This window comes from Trifolium pratense, linkage group LG3, assembly GCF_020283565.1.
Source record: "Trifolium pratense cultivar HEN17-A07 linkage group LG3, ARS_RC_1.1, whole genome shotgun sequence".
Lineage (NCBI taxonomy): Eukaryota > Viridiplantae > Streptophyta > Magnoliopsida > Fabales > Fabaceae > Trifolium > Trifolium pratense.
Window position 1 is genome coordinate 28,210,417 of NC_060061.1, and position 19,099 is coordinate 28,229,515.

The following is a 19,099-nucleotide window of genomic DNA, read 5'->3' on the forward strand; positions in this document are numbered from 1 at the left end:
TGCAGTCAACTGCACATAATCCAAATCCAAACAAAAGTTATTAACTACAACTATATGTTTTAGGGTCGGACACCAATCTAAAGTGTCCAACAACAAAATATGTTTCAGACTTATGTTAATCATTATACGAGAAACTCTTGGATGGTCTCGTGACCAAAAAAATTCATTTGGTTCATCCACTCAAATTTTGACAACACAGTAAATAGAGAGAGAAAAATAAGATTCACTGTTCAGCTTCATCATCCTTGAAAATGTTTCATCACATCAACATTTCCTCCACCGACGGCTCCGCTGTAGCACCGTCATTATACATTATTTTTTCTATGTTCTCCTTACAGGTTTTTGAAATAAATATTGAGAACAAATCCTTTTTTTATTATCCTTTTGTCTTCTTCTTCTATGATAACCAGTGACGGTGGCGAGATCCAAAACTATGCGACGGCGAGACAGAACATGGAGGTGGTAACTCGTGACGGTGAAACGGCGTGGTGGTGATGATAGTGATAGATGGTGGACACATCATAATAAAATCAACATTGAGTCAAATCGAAACTACCCAGATCGAATCACCGTCGGCTGATGATCTCTGCCATAGTGAAGTTGCTCAGAATGGGGGTGCAGAAAGTGTTGCTGCTATGAAACATTTTCAAGAATGATTAAGCTAAACAGTGAATCTTATTTTTCTCTCTCTATTTGCTGTGTTGTCAAAATTTGAGTGGATGGACCAAATGAATTTTTTTGGTCACGAGACCATCCAAGAGTTTCTCTCATTATACTATTCAATATATTCAACTTTTTTCATATTCAAAAGAGAAATGATATTTGTACATTCAATTTTAGAAAACATTTGAGACAACTTTCTCTCTCACACTCTCATTGTGAATCTTACTCTCTCTCCTAATCACTTTTTTTAATGTTTTTGTCCCAAAAGATAAAGGAAAAAAATGTTGTCCCAAAAGTTGTCCAAAAAATTGTTGTCCAAATAACACTACTCTATTCAAAATTGGTTGCAAGAGAATATGAAAATAGCTAGGCCCAATTTTATGTTGCACAAGTAAAATAAGTATCGTAACTAGTTAATTTTTGTCATTAAATCAAATGAGATATAATGAAAATTATTAATCCAATAATAAAAAATAGCTAAATTGCACTTTTGACCCTCTAAGTTTCAGAAAGTTACGATTTTAGCCTCCTATGTTTCAAAATAGCAGTTTTGGCCCTCTATGTTTGCCCCATTTTGCAAAAGGTCAATTTTGACCAAATCAACACTTATGTGGCAAATCATTTAAGTGATTCAGCTACCACTTCAGCTTCATTTGCCACCTAGTAATTAAATAAATAAATAATGGGATTGCCATGTTATACTATGTGTCAACTACACTTGATTATTTTTCATGTGTCGTGAATGAAGAACACAACAACACAAACCACCACCAGCTCCATGTTTTTCTCTTCTGCAATCTCACTTCCCTTCTCTTCTTCGTGTTCCCCACAATATCATATTATCATCTCGCTAATTCAGATTTTAATAACAAATAATTATAAGGCTTAAATGCAGTTTTGGCCCCCCAAGTTTCACAATTGCTTGATTTTGGCCCCCCACATTTCAATTGCTTGATTTTAACCCCCTAAGTTTCACAATTACTTGATTTTAGCCCTCCAGGTTTCAATTGCTCGATTTTGACCCCCTAAGTTATAATCAACCTAATTATAATCAACTTTTCATATCTATCCATATATAAAATAAATTTGAGAAAATTTTAGTTAATTCAAACTTTCATATCCAAGAACACATTTAACATCCATCACCAATATTTAAATTTTCATATACATTAGCTTTTAACACCCATCACCAATGTTCAAACTTTCATCTCCATTAACTTTCAAGGTCACGTCTCATTAAAATCACCAAAAATAAAATCAACAATCAAATAGTGAAATATTAAAAGAAAGAACACAACCAATGTAAACAACGCAATAATTAAGGATGACATATCTGAGTTAATGTTGGATGAGAAATAAATCATGAACGACGAAGTATTGAGAGGGGAGAGAATTGGGAAAGTGAGAATGAATTAAAGAAAACATCCGGTGTTTGATTTTTCTAGGTTGTGAGAATGGTGATGGTGATGTTTTTGTTAGTGGTGGCGATTTTGAGGGTTAGTTCAAGGAGGGGTATCATGCGACCTTAAACGGTGAACACAAATTTTTTATTATTTTTTTAATCAGTTACACAAATTTACATTATTTTTTATTTATTTTTTTATTTATTTATTAGGTGGCAAAGAAAGCTGACGTGGCAGCTCAATCATTTAAGTGATTTGCCACATCAGCATTGATTTGGTCAAAATTGACCTTTTGCAAAAGAGGGCAAACATAGGGGGCAAAAACTGCTATTTTGAAATATAAGGGACCAAAATCACAACTTTAAAACTTAGAGTGCCAAAAGTGCAATTTAACATAAAAAATATATTGTATGTATTGTGAAAGACTATTTTACTCTTACACATTAAATAAAACCACACAAATAAGCTAAAAAATAAGCTAAATACTAGATATAGTGAGATGCATATATAACATAGTAGAAAAGTAAAGAAAAGAAAAAAACAAGAAAGAGTTAATTAATTTGTAGTAGTGTCGAAAACACTCTTATTCATCAAATTGAGTCCACTAATATATTGTGACACAAATGGTAGATATTTAAGTCTCTTAATCATTTGCTTTTGGGTTTAATTCCTGTTCGGTATGTATGAAAAAACATTTGTTATGAAAGGTTAATCCCTTAAATGGATTTCAGACGTTACCTCGAGAGAATTAAACTCCACAATTGCACGCGGAGGATATTTTAGTTTAAAAAAAAAAATCAAGGCCCCATCCACCATATATTTGGTGAGGACAAAACTTACATGCATTTCTTAATTTTTCTCTTGCAAAGAGGTAGTTTTTTTTATTAAAAAATAATTTTCTTTTATTTTTTCAAAATGAAAAAACACAAATAACCACCTCTTTGTGAGTGAAAAAGTAAGAAATGCATGAATGGAAATGCATGTAAGTTTTGTCCATTTGGTGATCCACAAAATACCAAATTATTTATTAGAATGGATCATAAATAAGTATGAGAAAAATAAATATAAAAAGTGAAGACAAGAGAATATTGTTATAAACTTATCAAATTACAATTAGCTTAAAAAATATCATATCATATAGTAACTGCATGATTAATATTTGTGGCAATAATAATAGACTTATTTTCCAGAAGAAAATGGTGCTGGCTCAGGACTTATAATCAGGAATTGGAACATTTCCAGATTCTATATTCATAATATCTTCAACTAGCTTTTCGTAGTGTATCTGTACTTCTTCTACTGATTTACCATCAACTGCTTCAGCAATCTTTTCCCAATCCCATTTATCTGGTGTGTCTTCACGATGAATTGTCAGTGCTACCTCAAATTGTTTGTTCTGTTTCCGAGTCCAGTTTGGAGTATATTCAATGTTACCATATTCTGAAGATGAAGCCATCACTGCAATTTGTAGTAAATTGGATAGTAATACTAATACAAGAGAAAAAATTAGAATCATGTTATTGAAAAGATGAAAAATTATTATTATGTGAAATGTTTCTTCTTTATATAAATGCAGAGTAATCGATATTAATTGCTTATTGGATTAAATTGGAGCTTTTGAGTTAATCTTTTGCTATGAATTTAAGTTAATTATTTTTCAGATAAATACTAGTATTAGCCGTGTATGTGACTGTGTACATTTATGATTATAATAACTAGCTTTTGATAAGAAAAGAAAGATAATTACTTGCTCTATATTAATTTTAATTTTTTTTCGTAAAAAGCTTTATATTAAAATTTATAATAAATCTCAGGTGTAAATATTTCTTGTACGTTGGTTGTGTCAACTTTGGTCAATTGTTGAATAAAAGAAAAACGATGTTGTTAATTTTTTTGTTGTTGTTGATAACGAAGTGGAGTGATCGCGGTTCGAATTTCGGTTCTGACGTCTGACATTAGTAATTTCGATATTTTTACTAATTGAGTTAGAATTTGATGATATTTTTTAAATGTGTCGTAATATTTTAATTAATTGTGGGTAAAAAAGATATATATAAAAATAACAAAAATATTTCAACAATTTTTTTTAGGGTGGATCCTGACCCAACCTCAAAAAAATATAGTATCTCTCCAATTTCACATTCTTGCATCCACACAAATTAGTGGTGCACGGTGCACAAGTATTCGATATTTTTATAATGAATACGAAATTTATAAAATTCATCGTTGGATTGAAAGTTTATATCGTTAAGATTATCCATAAATTTTTTCAATTTTTTTGAAAATCATTTGATATGATATTGAGACTCATCAAGATTAACGGTATTCAATAAAAATCCACAAACCGTTAATTTTGATGGGTCTCAATAACATATCAAATGATTTTCAATTTTTTTTTTTAAAATTTATGGATGATCTATACGATATAAACTCTAAATCAAACGGTAGATTTTGTAAAATTCGTATTCGTTATAGTAATATTTGTAACTTGTGCCCGGTGAAAAACTTTATCAATTCTTTCACCATGGACTTGGCCACAAACAAATATATATATATATATATATATATATATATATATATATATATATATATATATATATATATATATATGGGGAGAGATCAAATTACACCGGTGTAACATTTGAGTAATTGATATGTTATTGAGATTGATAAAACTTAACGGTATTCAATAAAAACACATAAAGCGTTAATCTTGATCGGTCTCAATAACATATCAAACGATTTTAGAATTTTGTTAAATTGAACATGGATGATCTAAATGATATAAACTTTCAATCCAACGGTGGATTTTGTAAAATTTGTATTTGTTGAAGCGTTATTGAGCGGTGTAACATTACTCAAATGTTACACCAGTGTAATTTGATCCCTCCCATATATATATATATGGGGGCTGCTAATTTAGACCCAGTTGGGTCTAAATTAGCAAAGTGCACCTTTTCAGTTAGACCAAAATACCCATTTTTTTTATTTTTGACAAAGTATAGCAACAGGGACATATATGTAATTTACATGATAAAAACACGCGCCCCCCATATCTCGCGCGCCCCCCATACCATTTCACCAAATCAGTTTCACGCGCCCCAAAATAATCTAATCAACGCGCCGCCAATTCTAAACTCATCGCAGATCCAACGAAAACCACCATCATCATCATCATCGCAACCACCGTCCACCGTCACGATTCAACGAAACCATCATCATCATCATCGCAACCACCATCGTTCTCTTTAATTTCAGAGAATCAACGATTCAACGAAACCATCATCATCATCATCATCATCGCAACCACCATCAACATCACAATTCAACAATTCAACGATTCAACGAAAACACCATCAACATCATCATCGCAAACACCAGAAACGACCATCACGATTCATTCAATCTCCTCCAGACAACATACGGTATCCCTTCCATCTCTTGTATCTGTAATTCTATTTCATTTTTGTTCTGAATCTGAACTTTAATTGTGCGTTTTTTTTTTATTTATGAAATTGTGTTTGTGTCTTACTATGAAACCATTTTGCTAATATAATGGTTTCATTCAATTGGGTCTACCTATGGTTTGGATTACGGTTTTGAAGAATTAACAAAAGTCAGGGATGAATAAATACTAGTCACTGATATTTGGATGAAACCATTGTGAATGTAGAATGGTTTCACTGATATTTGGATAAAATTATATAATAAATAATCACTGATATTTGGAGTCCTAATGGCTTTTTGACTAAGTTGTGAATATTTTATACTGATATTTGGATGAAACCATTGTGAATGTAGAATGGTTTCAGAGAGTTGTACTCTGAAACCATTATACCAGCAAAATGGTTTCAGATAGTTTTTCACTTGTGTTTTGCTTCATCAATAGTAAACTATATGCATATTCAGTTCATATTATTTTATCCTCTTTTACCATTTTTAGTTGTATCTTTATTTTTCCAGGGCAGTTCATGGTGCTGTTGTTGTTTTTTATTTGATAATCTGTTCACAAGAGGCTGGAATTTGTTATAATAATTGTTGGTCAAATATGATCATGCTATTTGAGAATAATTTCAATATCTTTAGTAGAATAAGTTTGGCTTACAGCAACTGGATTTTTGGATCTTGTCAGGCTGTAGATTTTGTGTCTTAGAGAATACTCAGGCACCACAATCCCACTTTTTTCCTGAGAAATTCATAAGAGCCTAAAACTGAAGCTTAAATCAAAAGACCACAAAAACACCATAATCTATTAACTACTGTGGAGTTGGATGAAACCATTGTGAATGTAGAATGGTTTCACTGTTATTTGGATAAAATTATATAATAAATAATCACTGATATTTGGAGTCCTAATGGCTTTTTGACTAAGTTGTGAATATTTTATACTGATATTTGGATGAAACAATTGTGAATGTAGAATGGTTTCAGAGAGTTGTACTCTGAAACCATTATACCAGCAAAATGGTTTCAGATAGTTGATACATTTTATTTGTTCTGTTTTATGCTTTTTTTTGTGATGATTTTTGTGATGGTATAATGGTTGAGTTCTTATGAATTTGTTATGTTTTAGGGTGAAAACATTTAAGTACCTAGAAATGGTAGATCCACCAACCTTCAGTCTCGGGTTGACAGCTTCGGATGAGGAGAAAGGGAATGCTTCATCATCTGGTGCTGAGGCAAATGTAAAGCATAAAGGAAAGGAAAAAAAAAAGATGAGAAGAAAGTAAGTGATAAAGTGAGGAAAGATAACGATGCCGATCCAAGATTGAGGCACAAGCTTAGCATACCTAAGGTGTACGACATTATGCAATTGATAGAAGAAAAAACAAGGAAAGATGAGATAGTTAAGGAACTTACCGAATGTGGCTGTGGAGGAATGAGGTATATATGTAATTGGACAAAGATTCCTACCTTCTTTGTGGATTGGATAGTAAAAATCTTTGAAAAAGAGCACATGTGGATTAGACTGACAAAGACAAAGGTACTCCCTTTGAGAGATGATGATGTACATCGAGTGTATGAGCTACCAATGGCGGGGAAGGAAATTAACTTGGATCTTTGTTCTGATGGAGCTATAAGGAGACTAAGAAGAGAATTAGGATTGGGTGGGGATAGTTCTCCACATGTGAAGGTGAGTGATTTGGAAAGCAAATTGAAGACGATCGAGCATCCAAAAGCATGGGTTAAAGGGGCAATCTGTTATATCATTCACAATATTTTGTGCCCCACTAATCATAGTGGTGTATCACTACAATATGCACAAATATTAGAGGATCCAGCCGGCATGTCATCGTACAATTGGTGTTCATATGTTCTTCAATATATGAAAGAAGGTTTGCAAAATCCGATTGTTGCAAATCCATTAGCCGACTTCCATTTCCTCATGGTAATATTTCTATACCTTACTACTTATATTTTTTTTGGATAACAATTAACAACTTGAACATTTTTGGACCACTATAGTTAGTTTTACACTCAATACTGTGATTAGGAAGATGGTTTTGAATTCAACAAGTGTAAATTGATATGATAGTGATAATGGTAGTCCTAGTCTAGTAATGTAAACACAAATAGGAAAAATGGTTTTGAATTCAACAAAACATTACTCAGATATTATACTCATTCATAAACTTTGTTGATTTTGTAACAAACTCATGAGCTTCTAAATAGTATGATTCAGATGCATTTTTACCAAGTTTATGATGAATTCCTTTGTTTAAAATTGGATGACACTGACTATGAAACCATTTAACTGTGATAATGGTTTCAGTGTATAACGCTATGAAACCATTTAACAAGAAAAATGGTTTCATTAAAAAAATAGATTTGTTGTTGTGACTGTTGTGATGTTTTTACACATTTTGACGCTGTAAAAGATCTCGACACAGTTGATTTGAAATCAGACGGTTATGGCACGAAAACTTATTCCCTCAGTTCATAGTAATTTTTTTATAAGTTTACTTATTTTTTATTCACTAGATAGAGAAAATCTAGTGATACATACATTCTTGTTTTGCTTATTTCCGACGACTGTTAATGTCTCTATCTTTTAAACATTAAACTGGCTATGAAACCAATTAACTGTGATAATGGTTTCAGTGTATAACGCTATGAAACCATTTAACTAGAAAAATGGTTTCATTAAATTAATAGTTAAAAGCTAGGATGTAGGATTCCTAATATCTCTTTTAAATCATCCTATAAACAAACATAAAAAGAAAGATATAAGGCTAATTTTTTAAATTATGTATGCGATTTATTGTGTATTCCCAAATCAGTCTCTTTTTATTGTTGATGTTTTTATCATGCTAATTTATTGTGCAGATTAATTATATGGAAAAGATGGGGAAGAAAAGCCCATTTCTGACCGAGAGATACAAACGACCCTCACTTCGTGATTGGGACGTAAAGACGACAACCCAAGATATTCAAAAGGTCCACGACGTTATGGGACTCGAGTATGGATTGACAGCCAGTGTAACCACATTGAACAACACTGATGAAGTGCCACTCGTGCTATGCTTTGATGCAGATACTTGTCCATTGTCTGCGGTGAGTGAAAAATAAAGATAGAAATTAAACAATTAAGGAATATTAATGTGGAAACCATTAATCTTGCTAAATGGTTTCAATAAGCTATACTCTGAAACCATTATACCAGCAAAATGGTTTCAAATAGTTGATACATTTTATTTGTTCTGTTTTATGCTTTTTTTTGTGATGCTTTTTGTGATGGTATAATGGTTGAGTTCTTATGATTTTGTATAATTATTAGTATTGTGAACCCGGTTATGTTAATAATTATTTGTATACAGGCACCGATGCATCTTAATCACTGTAGGTCCTGTATAATGGTCTACAATAGAGCTGCTGAAATATTGGAAAGAAGGTTAGCTGAGGGTAAAGATGGGGCAGATGAACAAAAAGTTGGAAATGAGCAGGCAAATATTGATGAGGGAAATGTTAGGAAACAAGGTCTAAGATATAAATCATCAACTAACAGAAGAAAAGTAATTCCCAATGTAGAAGATGAGGAAGCAGATGATGGACAAGGACAACAACCACCACTCTCTGGTACACAAGAAACAATATTGCAGTATCCACAATATTTTGATGCAGGGTAAGTAATGACTAGTATTTTGTTTCAGTTTTTTTTTTAAATATAAATAGTTTCAGTAAGTTATATACTGAAACCATTAGTCTTGATAAATGGTAGAATATTAAGGAATATTATAAAATTTATATTTTGTAGAATATCCTTAGATAATATTCTAACATCTTATACCATATCTTTAACACTTGTTACACAAGAAACAAGAAACAATACTGTAGTATCCACAGTATTTTGATGCATCATCAGAATACTGTAAAGAAGTTGTTGTAGAGTAAGAAGCAACAGTTGCTTTATATGAAATGATTTCATTATACTAATAGATTTTTTTGAAACAGATATACACAGGACCAGCTTTTAAACATTAAAATAGCTCTGAAACCATTTAACTATGATAATGGTTTCGGTGTATAACGCTATGAAACCATTTAACTAGAAAAATGGTTTCATTAATTAAATTCTCCACAATTCTGCAAAATAACAGCTATGGCATTTATTTGGCAGGGCAACTCCGTTAAGGACGGTGTTGGTTGATGAAATCATTGACTTGAGTCAAGAGGACACTGTTAAGCCAACTAGAGTGAAGAGGAAGAATGAAAAGGAGGATCGCACATATCCTGAACGTAGACGAGCTGTGAAGAAATCAAAGTACCTTACAAGCCCATATGATACTGCTGTCTACGAGTCAACTGCAACTAAATTGCAGAAGGATATATGCACCTATGCATGGAGCAGTTCAATTGATGAGTAAGTCAAAATCATTTTAAAATATTGTGATTAGAATAGGTGACTACAAATCCTAACTGCTTAATAATTATATAGGGAGGAAATTCTCTACTACTCCAAATCACATGACTTCTCTCTACAACGGAAAGAGTTATGGACTCTAAACAAAGATGAATGGATCAGTTGCTTTGTTGTAAATAGTTGGGTAAATTACTTGAATTGGAGGCAACGAAAAGGACAAATGACAAGGCTTGTTACACGATATATCAATCATGTACGGATTATATTCCATGAATATTAATAGTTTACTTACTTTTAAGTTTTTTTGGAATTGATTTTACTCATTTCATATAAACAGCAATACATGGAAAGACCGGATGCACTGGAAATAGAGCAACCAGCTGCGTTCAATAACTTCATTGCAAGATTGAAATGGTTCAAGTACATGGATTGGAAGAAAATTGACCCTACAAGTCTGGAATACGTAAGTCCTTCCCCGACTATTAGTTGCTTTAATTATGAAAAAGTCTATTAAATGTCAATTGTGTATAATTAACCAAACTAATGGGTTAATTATTGAAGTCATTTAACAACACTAGTGGTTTCGTTGGATATACTAGTGGTTTCATTGGATATGTTATACAATAAAACCATTAATCTTGTTAAATGGTTTCAATAAGTTATACATTGAAACCATTAGTCTTATTAAATGGTTTCAATATCTTACGGTTTAGTCTTATTGTTAATTAAAGGTAATCTTTACCAAGTTCTAATTAATACATTTAAGTAATCAGTTCTGGTTATGCATCTAGTTTAGTTAAACACTTGCAATTGTAGTACCTTCTAATTAAAATTACAATTTAGATGTGGCAATAAGTAAGTACATAAATCATTGCTAATAAACCTTAGATTTAGGGGCTAGCTGTGAGTCTTCTGATTCAGGGAAAAAAAAAGATGTTTATTCTTGTTTCTAGTATGATATATTTTAGTTTACATGTCTTAGATTTTACATGTTATTTGTACTTTGTTAACTCAAACTACGCCACTTTTAGGGTGCAAGACCCAACCTAATATATTAAACCATTAGGTTCAAACTTCCATTTTGTTCCTTTTTTTTAAGTTACTAAAATATATCATACTAGAAACTTCCAGTTTTGTGATTCTTTCAGTGTTTAAAAGGTTCAGGCAAACTTCCAGTTTGAGTTATCTGCTCAATTTTGTTCCATTTTTTTAAGCATCCTAATATATTTTGTGTGCTTTTAAACAGATCATGACGCCCGTATTGATTGGCAATCCAGGGAGTCATTATGTGTGCTTTGTTGTCAATTTGAAAAGCCACAAATTCCAATTCCTAAACAGCATGTATGGAGATAAGTTGGATTTGGACCCACCAAATATATACAAAAAGATGTTTGATGTATGGTTGAAGGAGGTGAATGCATTTCTTATAGGATTGTATACTCATAAAAAAATGTCATTGCCTTTCCACTTTAGCAAATTTAGTTGGGAATCTCCAAGAATGCCAACTCAAATTGATAAAGACAATTGTGGAGTCTTCTGCATGAAGTTCCTTGAAGAATGGCAAGGTGACCATAACACCCAAATGGAGTCTTTCAAAAATTGGAGCCAACTCGGAAAGCGAGACAAAATTGCAAGGGTGATGGACTTCAGAATTGGGATATTGTCCACAATTTTAACCGACTCCAGCAATTCAATAAGACAAAAAGTGGAAAAGAATGCAACTTCTTACTGTGAAGAACTGACTCAAAAGCTAGGATGATGTCTGAATTTCTGAATTTGAATTTCTGGATTATGTATAACTAATGTAGTTGTTTAAAGGTTGTTGGAGGCTGCAATGTGTTGCTTTAGTAAAGGTTGTTTGAATTTCTTACTAATGTAGTTGTTTCAGATTGAGGTTGTTTGTGTTTGTGTCGGGGACTGCCGTCTGTCACACACAGAGTTTCAATGGTCAAATTTGAGCATGTCTTTTTTTTTTTACTAAAGTTTGGGGGTGGTATTTACTGGTTTTGGAATAAGTGCACTTTGTTACAACTCTTGATAGTTGCTTGCTTAACAGAATTTACTATTATTTTTTGCCACTTATAATTAGTATTTTCGCTCTTTTTGATATATTCTGAACCTCTTATATCTTCTCTCTTTTCTGTCATTAAAATATATAACTCTTTCTTTTTAACTATTAGGTTAATGAAACCATTTTTCTAGTTAAATGGTTTCATAGCGTTATACACTGAAACCATTATTACAGTTAAATGGTTTCATAGCATTATACATAATTTTAGTATTTATTTTAGCTACAACCATTATTACAGTTAAATGGTTTCATAGCTAGTTTAATGTTTAAAAGCTAGTCATGCTAGTCATGGGTATATCTGTTTCAAGAAAAACGTATTACTTTAATGAAACCATTTTTCTAGTTAAATGGTTTCATAGCGTTATACACTGAAACCATTATTACAGTTAAATGGTTTCATAGCATTATACAAAATTTAACAGCATACCAAAACATTAACATCATATTCATATTCGGCCAATTAAAAAAATAACACTTGAACATATTATGATACCAATAAAACAAACTTTAACATCTCATTACATCAATTAAAGAGAACTATAAGACTAGTTAATGGAAAGCAACTTAGTACTTTTATCCAATGATATAGTCAACACTATATCATTGTATTATAGCTACTACTCCCACTACTAAAACCACACCAGAAAACATGAAACACATCTCTGTTGAATTACTATCATCACTTTTATCCATTACATCCTCAAAGCCTTTTTTGACTATTAATTAGATGAATTTCTCCAACCCATTTTGAACCTATCATAAGAAAAACAAACAGTCAATATTAGCATTGAAAAAAAACAACAATTCATTATTTTCATTCAAGTAAAACTTACTCATTAGGTGATTCATTAGGCAATATGTCATTATGTTTCCTTTTGTTTGGACAATTCCGTGTGTCATGGCCGGTTGCACCACAATTCGGAATAAGACAATGGCGAATCTTGGTTGCAGCTTCAACTCCTCCTTTTGGCCTTGATCGTTTTGGTCGACCTTTGCTTTTGGTTCTAACTGGATTTCCAACATCACATTCATCATTATTTGAAACAACTTCAACTACTACTTTTGCCTTTGAACCTTTTGGTCGACCTTTGCTTCTAGTTCTAACTGGAATTCCAACATCACATTCATCATTATTTGGAACAACTTCCAAACCAATTTGATCTTCATGACTTTCGGACATTCCTTTTATCTCTCGGATAAGATCCTCCAACCCTTTAGTAGCAATTTGTTTCCGTACTTTTGTTTTTAAAGATTCATATTCAAGACATTGAATCAGAGAATGAAACTCAGCAGAGGAGACATCATTGTTGTTTACTATGTGACTAGATTTTGGGATCAATGAACTTTCACGTCTCCATCGAAAAGGAAGATACTTTGAAGGTATGTGAAAATAATTTTTCATTAGAAGCACTCGAATAGCATGCCTGCACAATATTCCAGAAAACTCAAATTCCTTACAAGAGCAACGAATTGATTCTTGACCTTCTATCCAAGTTACAAGACGACCTCCATCATCTTTGGTGTGATGCTTCACAATAAAAGAGCCACTGTTTGTTTCAGTTGCAGCGTATTTTGTAGATAACTCAATCTCAATTTGAATCAACCCAAAAGCATAAGGTGTGAGTATAGATGCAACATGTTCCTCCATTGGAAAACTTGTTTTAAGTAGATGATTATGATACTTTTGACGCATTCTTGCTTCCTCTCCAGCTTGATTCCTAATTTGGACAGCAACACCAACCTACCAAAAATACAACAATAGTTGAGTAAGATCATAACTTAGTAGGATCATAACTTTAACACCAATTCAGTACTTTTATCCAATGATATAGTCAATACTGAAACAGAGTACTTGAGTAAGATCATAACTTGCATAAAAAAAAAAGTTAAGTTCATACCCTAGTAATAAAATCAGTCAAACTTGTTTTGGCATCCAAGAAGTGTTTTATATATGAATTTATCGATTCCGAACGTCCAGTTGTTGTCATCCCAGCAAAAAAAAAGTCCTTCAAATAAGCTAGAGCCCAACGTTGGCAAAGAGAATACAACAATTTAATATGTATATCGTTACTTAGACCAAATTGTGCAACCATGGATTTCCAATATTGTTCAAAATCATCTTCACAATCTAAATGGTACACCTTGAAAAACTCAGATTTAAAGTCATTATATCTTGCACCTAATACAAACGAAAACCAACTTGGCAACTTTGCCAAAATGTGCCATATGCAAAAGGCATGTTTTGTGTTCGGAAATTCATTTGCAATGGCTTCTTTAAGCGAGGGATCTTGATTTGTAAGAATTGTTTGTGGATTCTTTCCTTTGACAAAAGCTAGGAAATTCTGAAAATATTGAAATAAGATATTAACAGTCAAAGTTCAGAATTGAATCACAAATCTAATTACTCTTGTACACTGAAACCATTACTCTTGTAAAATGGTTTCAGTAAGTTATACACTGAAACCATTTGTCTTGTTGAATGGTTTCAGTGTACAATTGTGATAAAAGGTTCAGGCAAACTTCCATTAGTTGAAAGAACAGGCTCTAAATCTCGGTCATTCTATGAAACCTACTTAAAAAATTATTAGTTTAATTAAGAAAAGCCAATTTAATGAAACCACATCCCCATGTGGTTTAATGAAAGCCAGAATTGAATAACAAATCTAATTTAAATAGATATTTACCTTTAAAGCCCATGTGAACGAAGAAATCTTCTCATTTCGTAATAGAACACAACCAAAAAAAACTGAATTCCCATGATTGTCAACTCCAAGCCATATTCCAAGTGGCATATCATAACGATTTATTCGATAAGTAGTATCAAAGACAACCACATCCCCAAAAGATTCATATGCACGGATTGAATCACCAAATGCCCAAATAATGTGTTCCAACTTCTTATTCTCATCTATTGTGTAATCATATTGGAAGGCATCATCTAACTCTTTCAACCCTTTACACAATTTCAAGACATCTAAAGCATCATTTTGTTTGTCAATACCACTTTGGTTTTGAAGGAAATTCCTAATATCTTTATCCATAAATGGTAGACTACCTACATCTATTCCTTTCTCTAATTCAAGCAATCTCATTGTGACATTAATGGAACAACCAGCTTTATACATCATTAGTATACGGTTTTGGTCAACAACCAGGATGTTACGATAAGCAGGGAGAAATTGAACCTCTTTCTCATCTAACAAATCATGGTTGTGGACATTGTTGAAATATATTACCACCCATTTTTCTTCCGATCCAATTGTCTCTTTAGCAACCACCAATCTAGCACTACAACTACACCTTGAAGCTTTCCGTTTCCTTTGACTTTCCAGTTCATTAACTTTGACTGATTTAGAAACCCCGGATCGATGGCAAACGAACTCTCTTTTGTAAACTGTTTGTGGATTTCCCTCATCAGTAGTGTTTCTATAAACGTGATGACGTCTAATTGAGAAACCACTTCTTTGTGCAAACGAAGAGTAAAAATTATAAGCATCATCATCACTATCAAAAATTTGACCTTGACAAGGAATCCAATCATCAATGTTAATGGCTTGAGGGAAATCAACATTTGTAAGAAGTTCAATTTCATCAATATCAACTTCATCCCGTACTTCAGTCGACATGTCTAATCTTATAGTTTAAATCTGAACATATCAAAGTAATAACATATCAATTCAGAACTCAAAAATCATATGAACTCAAAATAATCACAAAAAAAACCATAAAACAGATCAAATAAAATGCATCAATTATCTGAAACCATTATACCATCAAAATGGTTTCAGAGTACAACAATCTGAAACCATTCTACCATCACATAATTTCATAAATCAAAATAAACGCACAATTTCATAGTTCATGAAAAAATAAACAGGAGCATAAATCATGCACATATAGCAAACGAAACGCATGTATGATTGTTGCAGAAATCACATAGATGATTGTTCATGAAAAAATAAACAGGAGCATGTATGATTGTTGCAGAAATCACATAGATGGAAACGAAACGCATAAATTTAACTAATCAATATAGCAAACGAAACGCAGTAATGAAGTGTTGAAGATGAAATTGTGATGGTATGCGTTCATGAACTATCTATGTGAATGATGATGTTGAAGATGAAAACAGACGAATATTTGGGATGGTGATGGTGATTGCACGACGATGAACATTGGCGTAGCTTGTTCGGCGATGGTGATGGTGATTGCACGATGATGAAGATGATGATGACGACGATGGTGAAGAGTTGGGTTGCGATTTGGGGGCGCGTGTGGCGCGTTGATTTGAGAAACAAATCTAATTGTGTTCTGTAGAAATGGGGGGCGCGAAAAGAAGAGCTATGGGGGGCGCGCTAAAAAAACAGTTACAATGACATCACTACCCTTCTATACCCTTCTAATTAATTAATAGTTATTGGGGTATTTTTGTCCAACTCAAAAGGTGCACCTTGCTAACTTAGACCTAACTAGGGTCTAAGTTAGAAAACCCCTATATATATATATATATATATATATATATATATATATATATATATATATATATATATATATATGAGTCACATGTAAATTTATAAAAATAACATTTACAAAAAAAAAATTATAAAAAAACAAAAATATTTCAACAATTTTCTTTTTCTGAGGGTAGGTCGTGACCCACCTTAATCTACCCCTTCTGCCACTAGCTTAATATATACTCATACCCTAAAATTTGTAAACTTATTTTTTAAAGGTTGTGATTATATATTATATATAGTTTACAATATTTAGGATATGATTATATATGTAAAAGAAAAGTTTATGATTATATGATAAGAGTTTAAAGAAAATCTACAGATAGTATAAAATAATTTTATACAATCATTTAATAAAAAATTATCAATTTATCATGTCAAGTGGAATGATGTGATGTGACCAAAAATATAATTTGTTATTGATGGATAGTATAAAATTCTTTAACACTATTGATGCATATGTTTTTTTCCCATAGGATAATTATTATTATTACAATAATAACAATATATACATATACGCGGACATATATAAACTATATATAAGGAATAGACAGTAATATCCAAAGAAAAATGGTAATAACCAAAGAAAAAGAACAATAAGGTAAAAGTAAATAAATAAGATTATAGAATAATTTCGTCAAAAAATAATTACAATAGAACAAGTGATAAAACTAAAAAAGGAGAAAGTACAAGAACAATGTACCGTTCTTGGTTTTTTCTTTCGCTTAGTTTCTTTTTTCTACCAAATCTTTTATGCTTTTTTTTACTCCTACGTTTTTTTACAAGTGTCTAGTTAGAATGATAATACCAAATTAAAAAAGTGGATTTTTGCACATTATCTTCCTATTATACCCTCATCTTAATTTACCAATAAATTCTTTTTTTTTTTTTGCACTCTTTCAAATAAATTTATTGTCATACAAAAAAAATATCTCGTTTCTCTCGTAACAATATGAATATAACAAGGAAGGAACGAACTTTCCTATCGTAAAAAAAAAAGAACAAACTTTCTCATTTTTTTTAAAAAAAAACTTTGTTAAAAAAAAACTTTAGTTTTTCAAATATATATATATATATATCTTGAAAAAGATAAGAAAAATTGACAAAGGGTATAATAGACAAATTGTATCCTTAAAACACAAATTGAACAATTAATTAGAAACGTTAAATGTCATGAAACTGGCACTTATAAAAGAACGGAGGGAGTAATGCTTATGCCCCTTATTTTTAGTTATACTAATAAGTTAGGTTTTATTATTTATGAGGTGAATCAAGCAAAATTTGTTCTAATTAATCAAGTCACACGTCCTTCTTTATCTTTTTAATTAAAAAATATTCAATACTCTTTCCATTTTAAAATGAATGATTCAGTTTGATTATGTGCAATACTCATGTATTATGTTTTGATTATATTTTTCTACTAATAAATAAAAACAAATATTAACGTATAAGATATTATTAGAGGATAATGTTAAAGTTTACGAGTTTGAAGTTTAGACGCAGTGTAGTATTCTTTTTACCACTATGTCGATAAAATGACTTATAATGTTACATGTAAAAGTGTCCCACTCCACTTCACCAAACTCTCTCTTACTTGAACCTAATAACAAAAGTATATAGCTTTCAAAGGAAGCAATTGCTCTCCTTATTATTCTTGTCCACCATTTTCCCTCCTAACTAGAGTATACTATATATATATAGTTTATTAATTTATTTAAATTTTGATTATTTTATCAATATATATTTTGTTCATCTCCTTTTCAATTCATAGTATCTATAATACCCTTCAATGTAATCTTCTTCTATATATAGCTTGTGTCCACCAATTGAATCAAGGAATGAAAGAACCACCACATTTCCATTTTGACCCTTCATAGTTTTTGAGTCTTTCATCAATGAATTACCACCACCACATTGTCTTGGTTGAGTTTGATAGAAAACTTTGGACACAACTAAAACACCTTCTTTCTCTTCTTCATCATTTCCAAGATGATATTGATGCATCACCCAATTTGTTTTCTCTGGCTTTCTTTGTTTTCCATAGTTTGTGTAAAGTACAAGGATTTTTTTGTAACCTTTTAACTTGGAATTGTTGTAGACTGGTCTGGTTTTACCTGTTTTGTGCCAACGGGTTTCGCTACCATCATCGTGATCTGAATGTACTTTTCTTCTTTTTCTTGTTCCTGTTGTGTATGATTTGGATGGTCGGTGAAAGAAATGGCGGATCAGGCCATCTTTGCTTACTCCTGAAGAAATATAATGTCATTTCGATGTTAATTATCAAATTTTAAATTGTGATTGTGGTTGTTATAGCTTTTAGATTACTAGAAAATACAATTAAAGTGGACAAAATTGTAGTTGCAAAGATTTTAAAATCTACAATATTGTTGTGCAATATGCAAAGATTTTGAAATCTACAATATTGTTGTGGCAATTGCGGTTATGGACCCTAATTTAAAATTATGGTGAAAAATAGCTGGCCATGTAGAAATTTTCTCATCTCATCCACTCACTTTTTGGTCTATTCTCCTAGTGTGCAAAATAATTCGGAAAATATGTTTCGAACTGTTTTTCTAATGTAAAATTT

The 19,099-nt window shown here is 31.6% G+C and overlaps 3 protein-coding genes across 3 annotated transcripts; 2 read left to right on the forward strand and 1 right to left on the reverse strand.

Annotated features, from left to right (window-relative positions):
- Window positions 1-6,664: 6,664 nt before the first annotated feature.
- On the forward strand, window positions 6,665-10,348 carry LOC123914896 (the record flags this gene model as incomplete). The annotated part of the gene is made up of 7 exons (XM_045966056.1): window positions 6,665-6,792; window positions 6,834-7,455; window positions 8,394-8,621; window positions 8,885-9,189; window positions 9,685-9,927; window positions 10,003-10,180; window positions 10,265-10,348. Coding segments are annotated over exons 1-7 (1,788 nt in total), but the record flags the coding sequence as incomplete, so codon positions are not given.
- LOC123916650 lies at window positions 10,341-11,937 on the forward strand. Its single transcript, XM_045968168.1, has 2 exons — window positions 10,341-10,390; window positions 11,174-11,937. Exons 1-2 carry the CDS (start codon window positions 10,352-10,354, stop codon window positions 11,684-11,686), a joined length of 552 nt encoding a protein of 183 aa, XP_045824124.1. The 5' UTR covers window positions 10,341-10,351; the 3' UTR covers window positions 11,687-11,937.
- A 592-nt stretch (window positions 11,938-12,529) lies between these two features.
- On the reverse strand, window positions 12,530-15,697 carry LOC123913021 (protein FAR1-RELATED SEQUENCE 11-like). Its single transcript, XM_045963628.1, has 5 exons — window positions 14,731-15,697; window positions 14,070-14,340; window positions 13,930-14,015; window positions 12,832-13,739; window positions 12,530-12,751 (listed from the first exon to the last, which is right to left on the reverse strand). Exons 1-5 carry the CDS (start codon window positions 15,622-15,624, stop codon window positions 12,718-12,720), a joined length of 2,193 nt encoding a protein of 730 aa, XP_045819584.1. The 5' UTR covers window positions 15,625-15,697; the 3' UTR covers window positions 12,530-12,717.
- Between the last annotated feature and the right edge of the window lie 3,402 nt (window positions 15,698-19,099).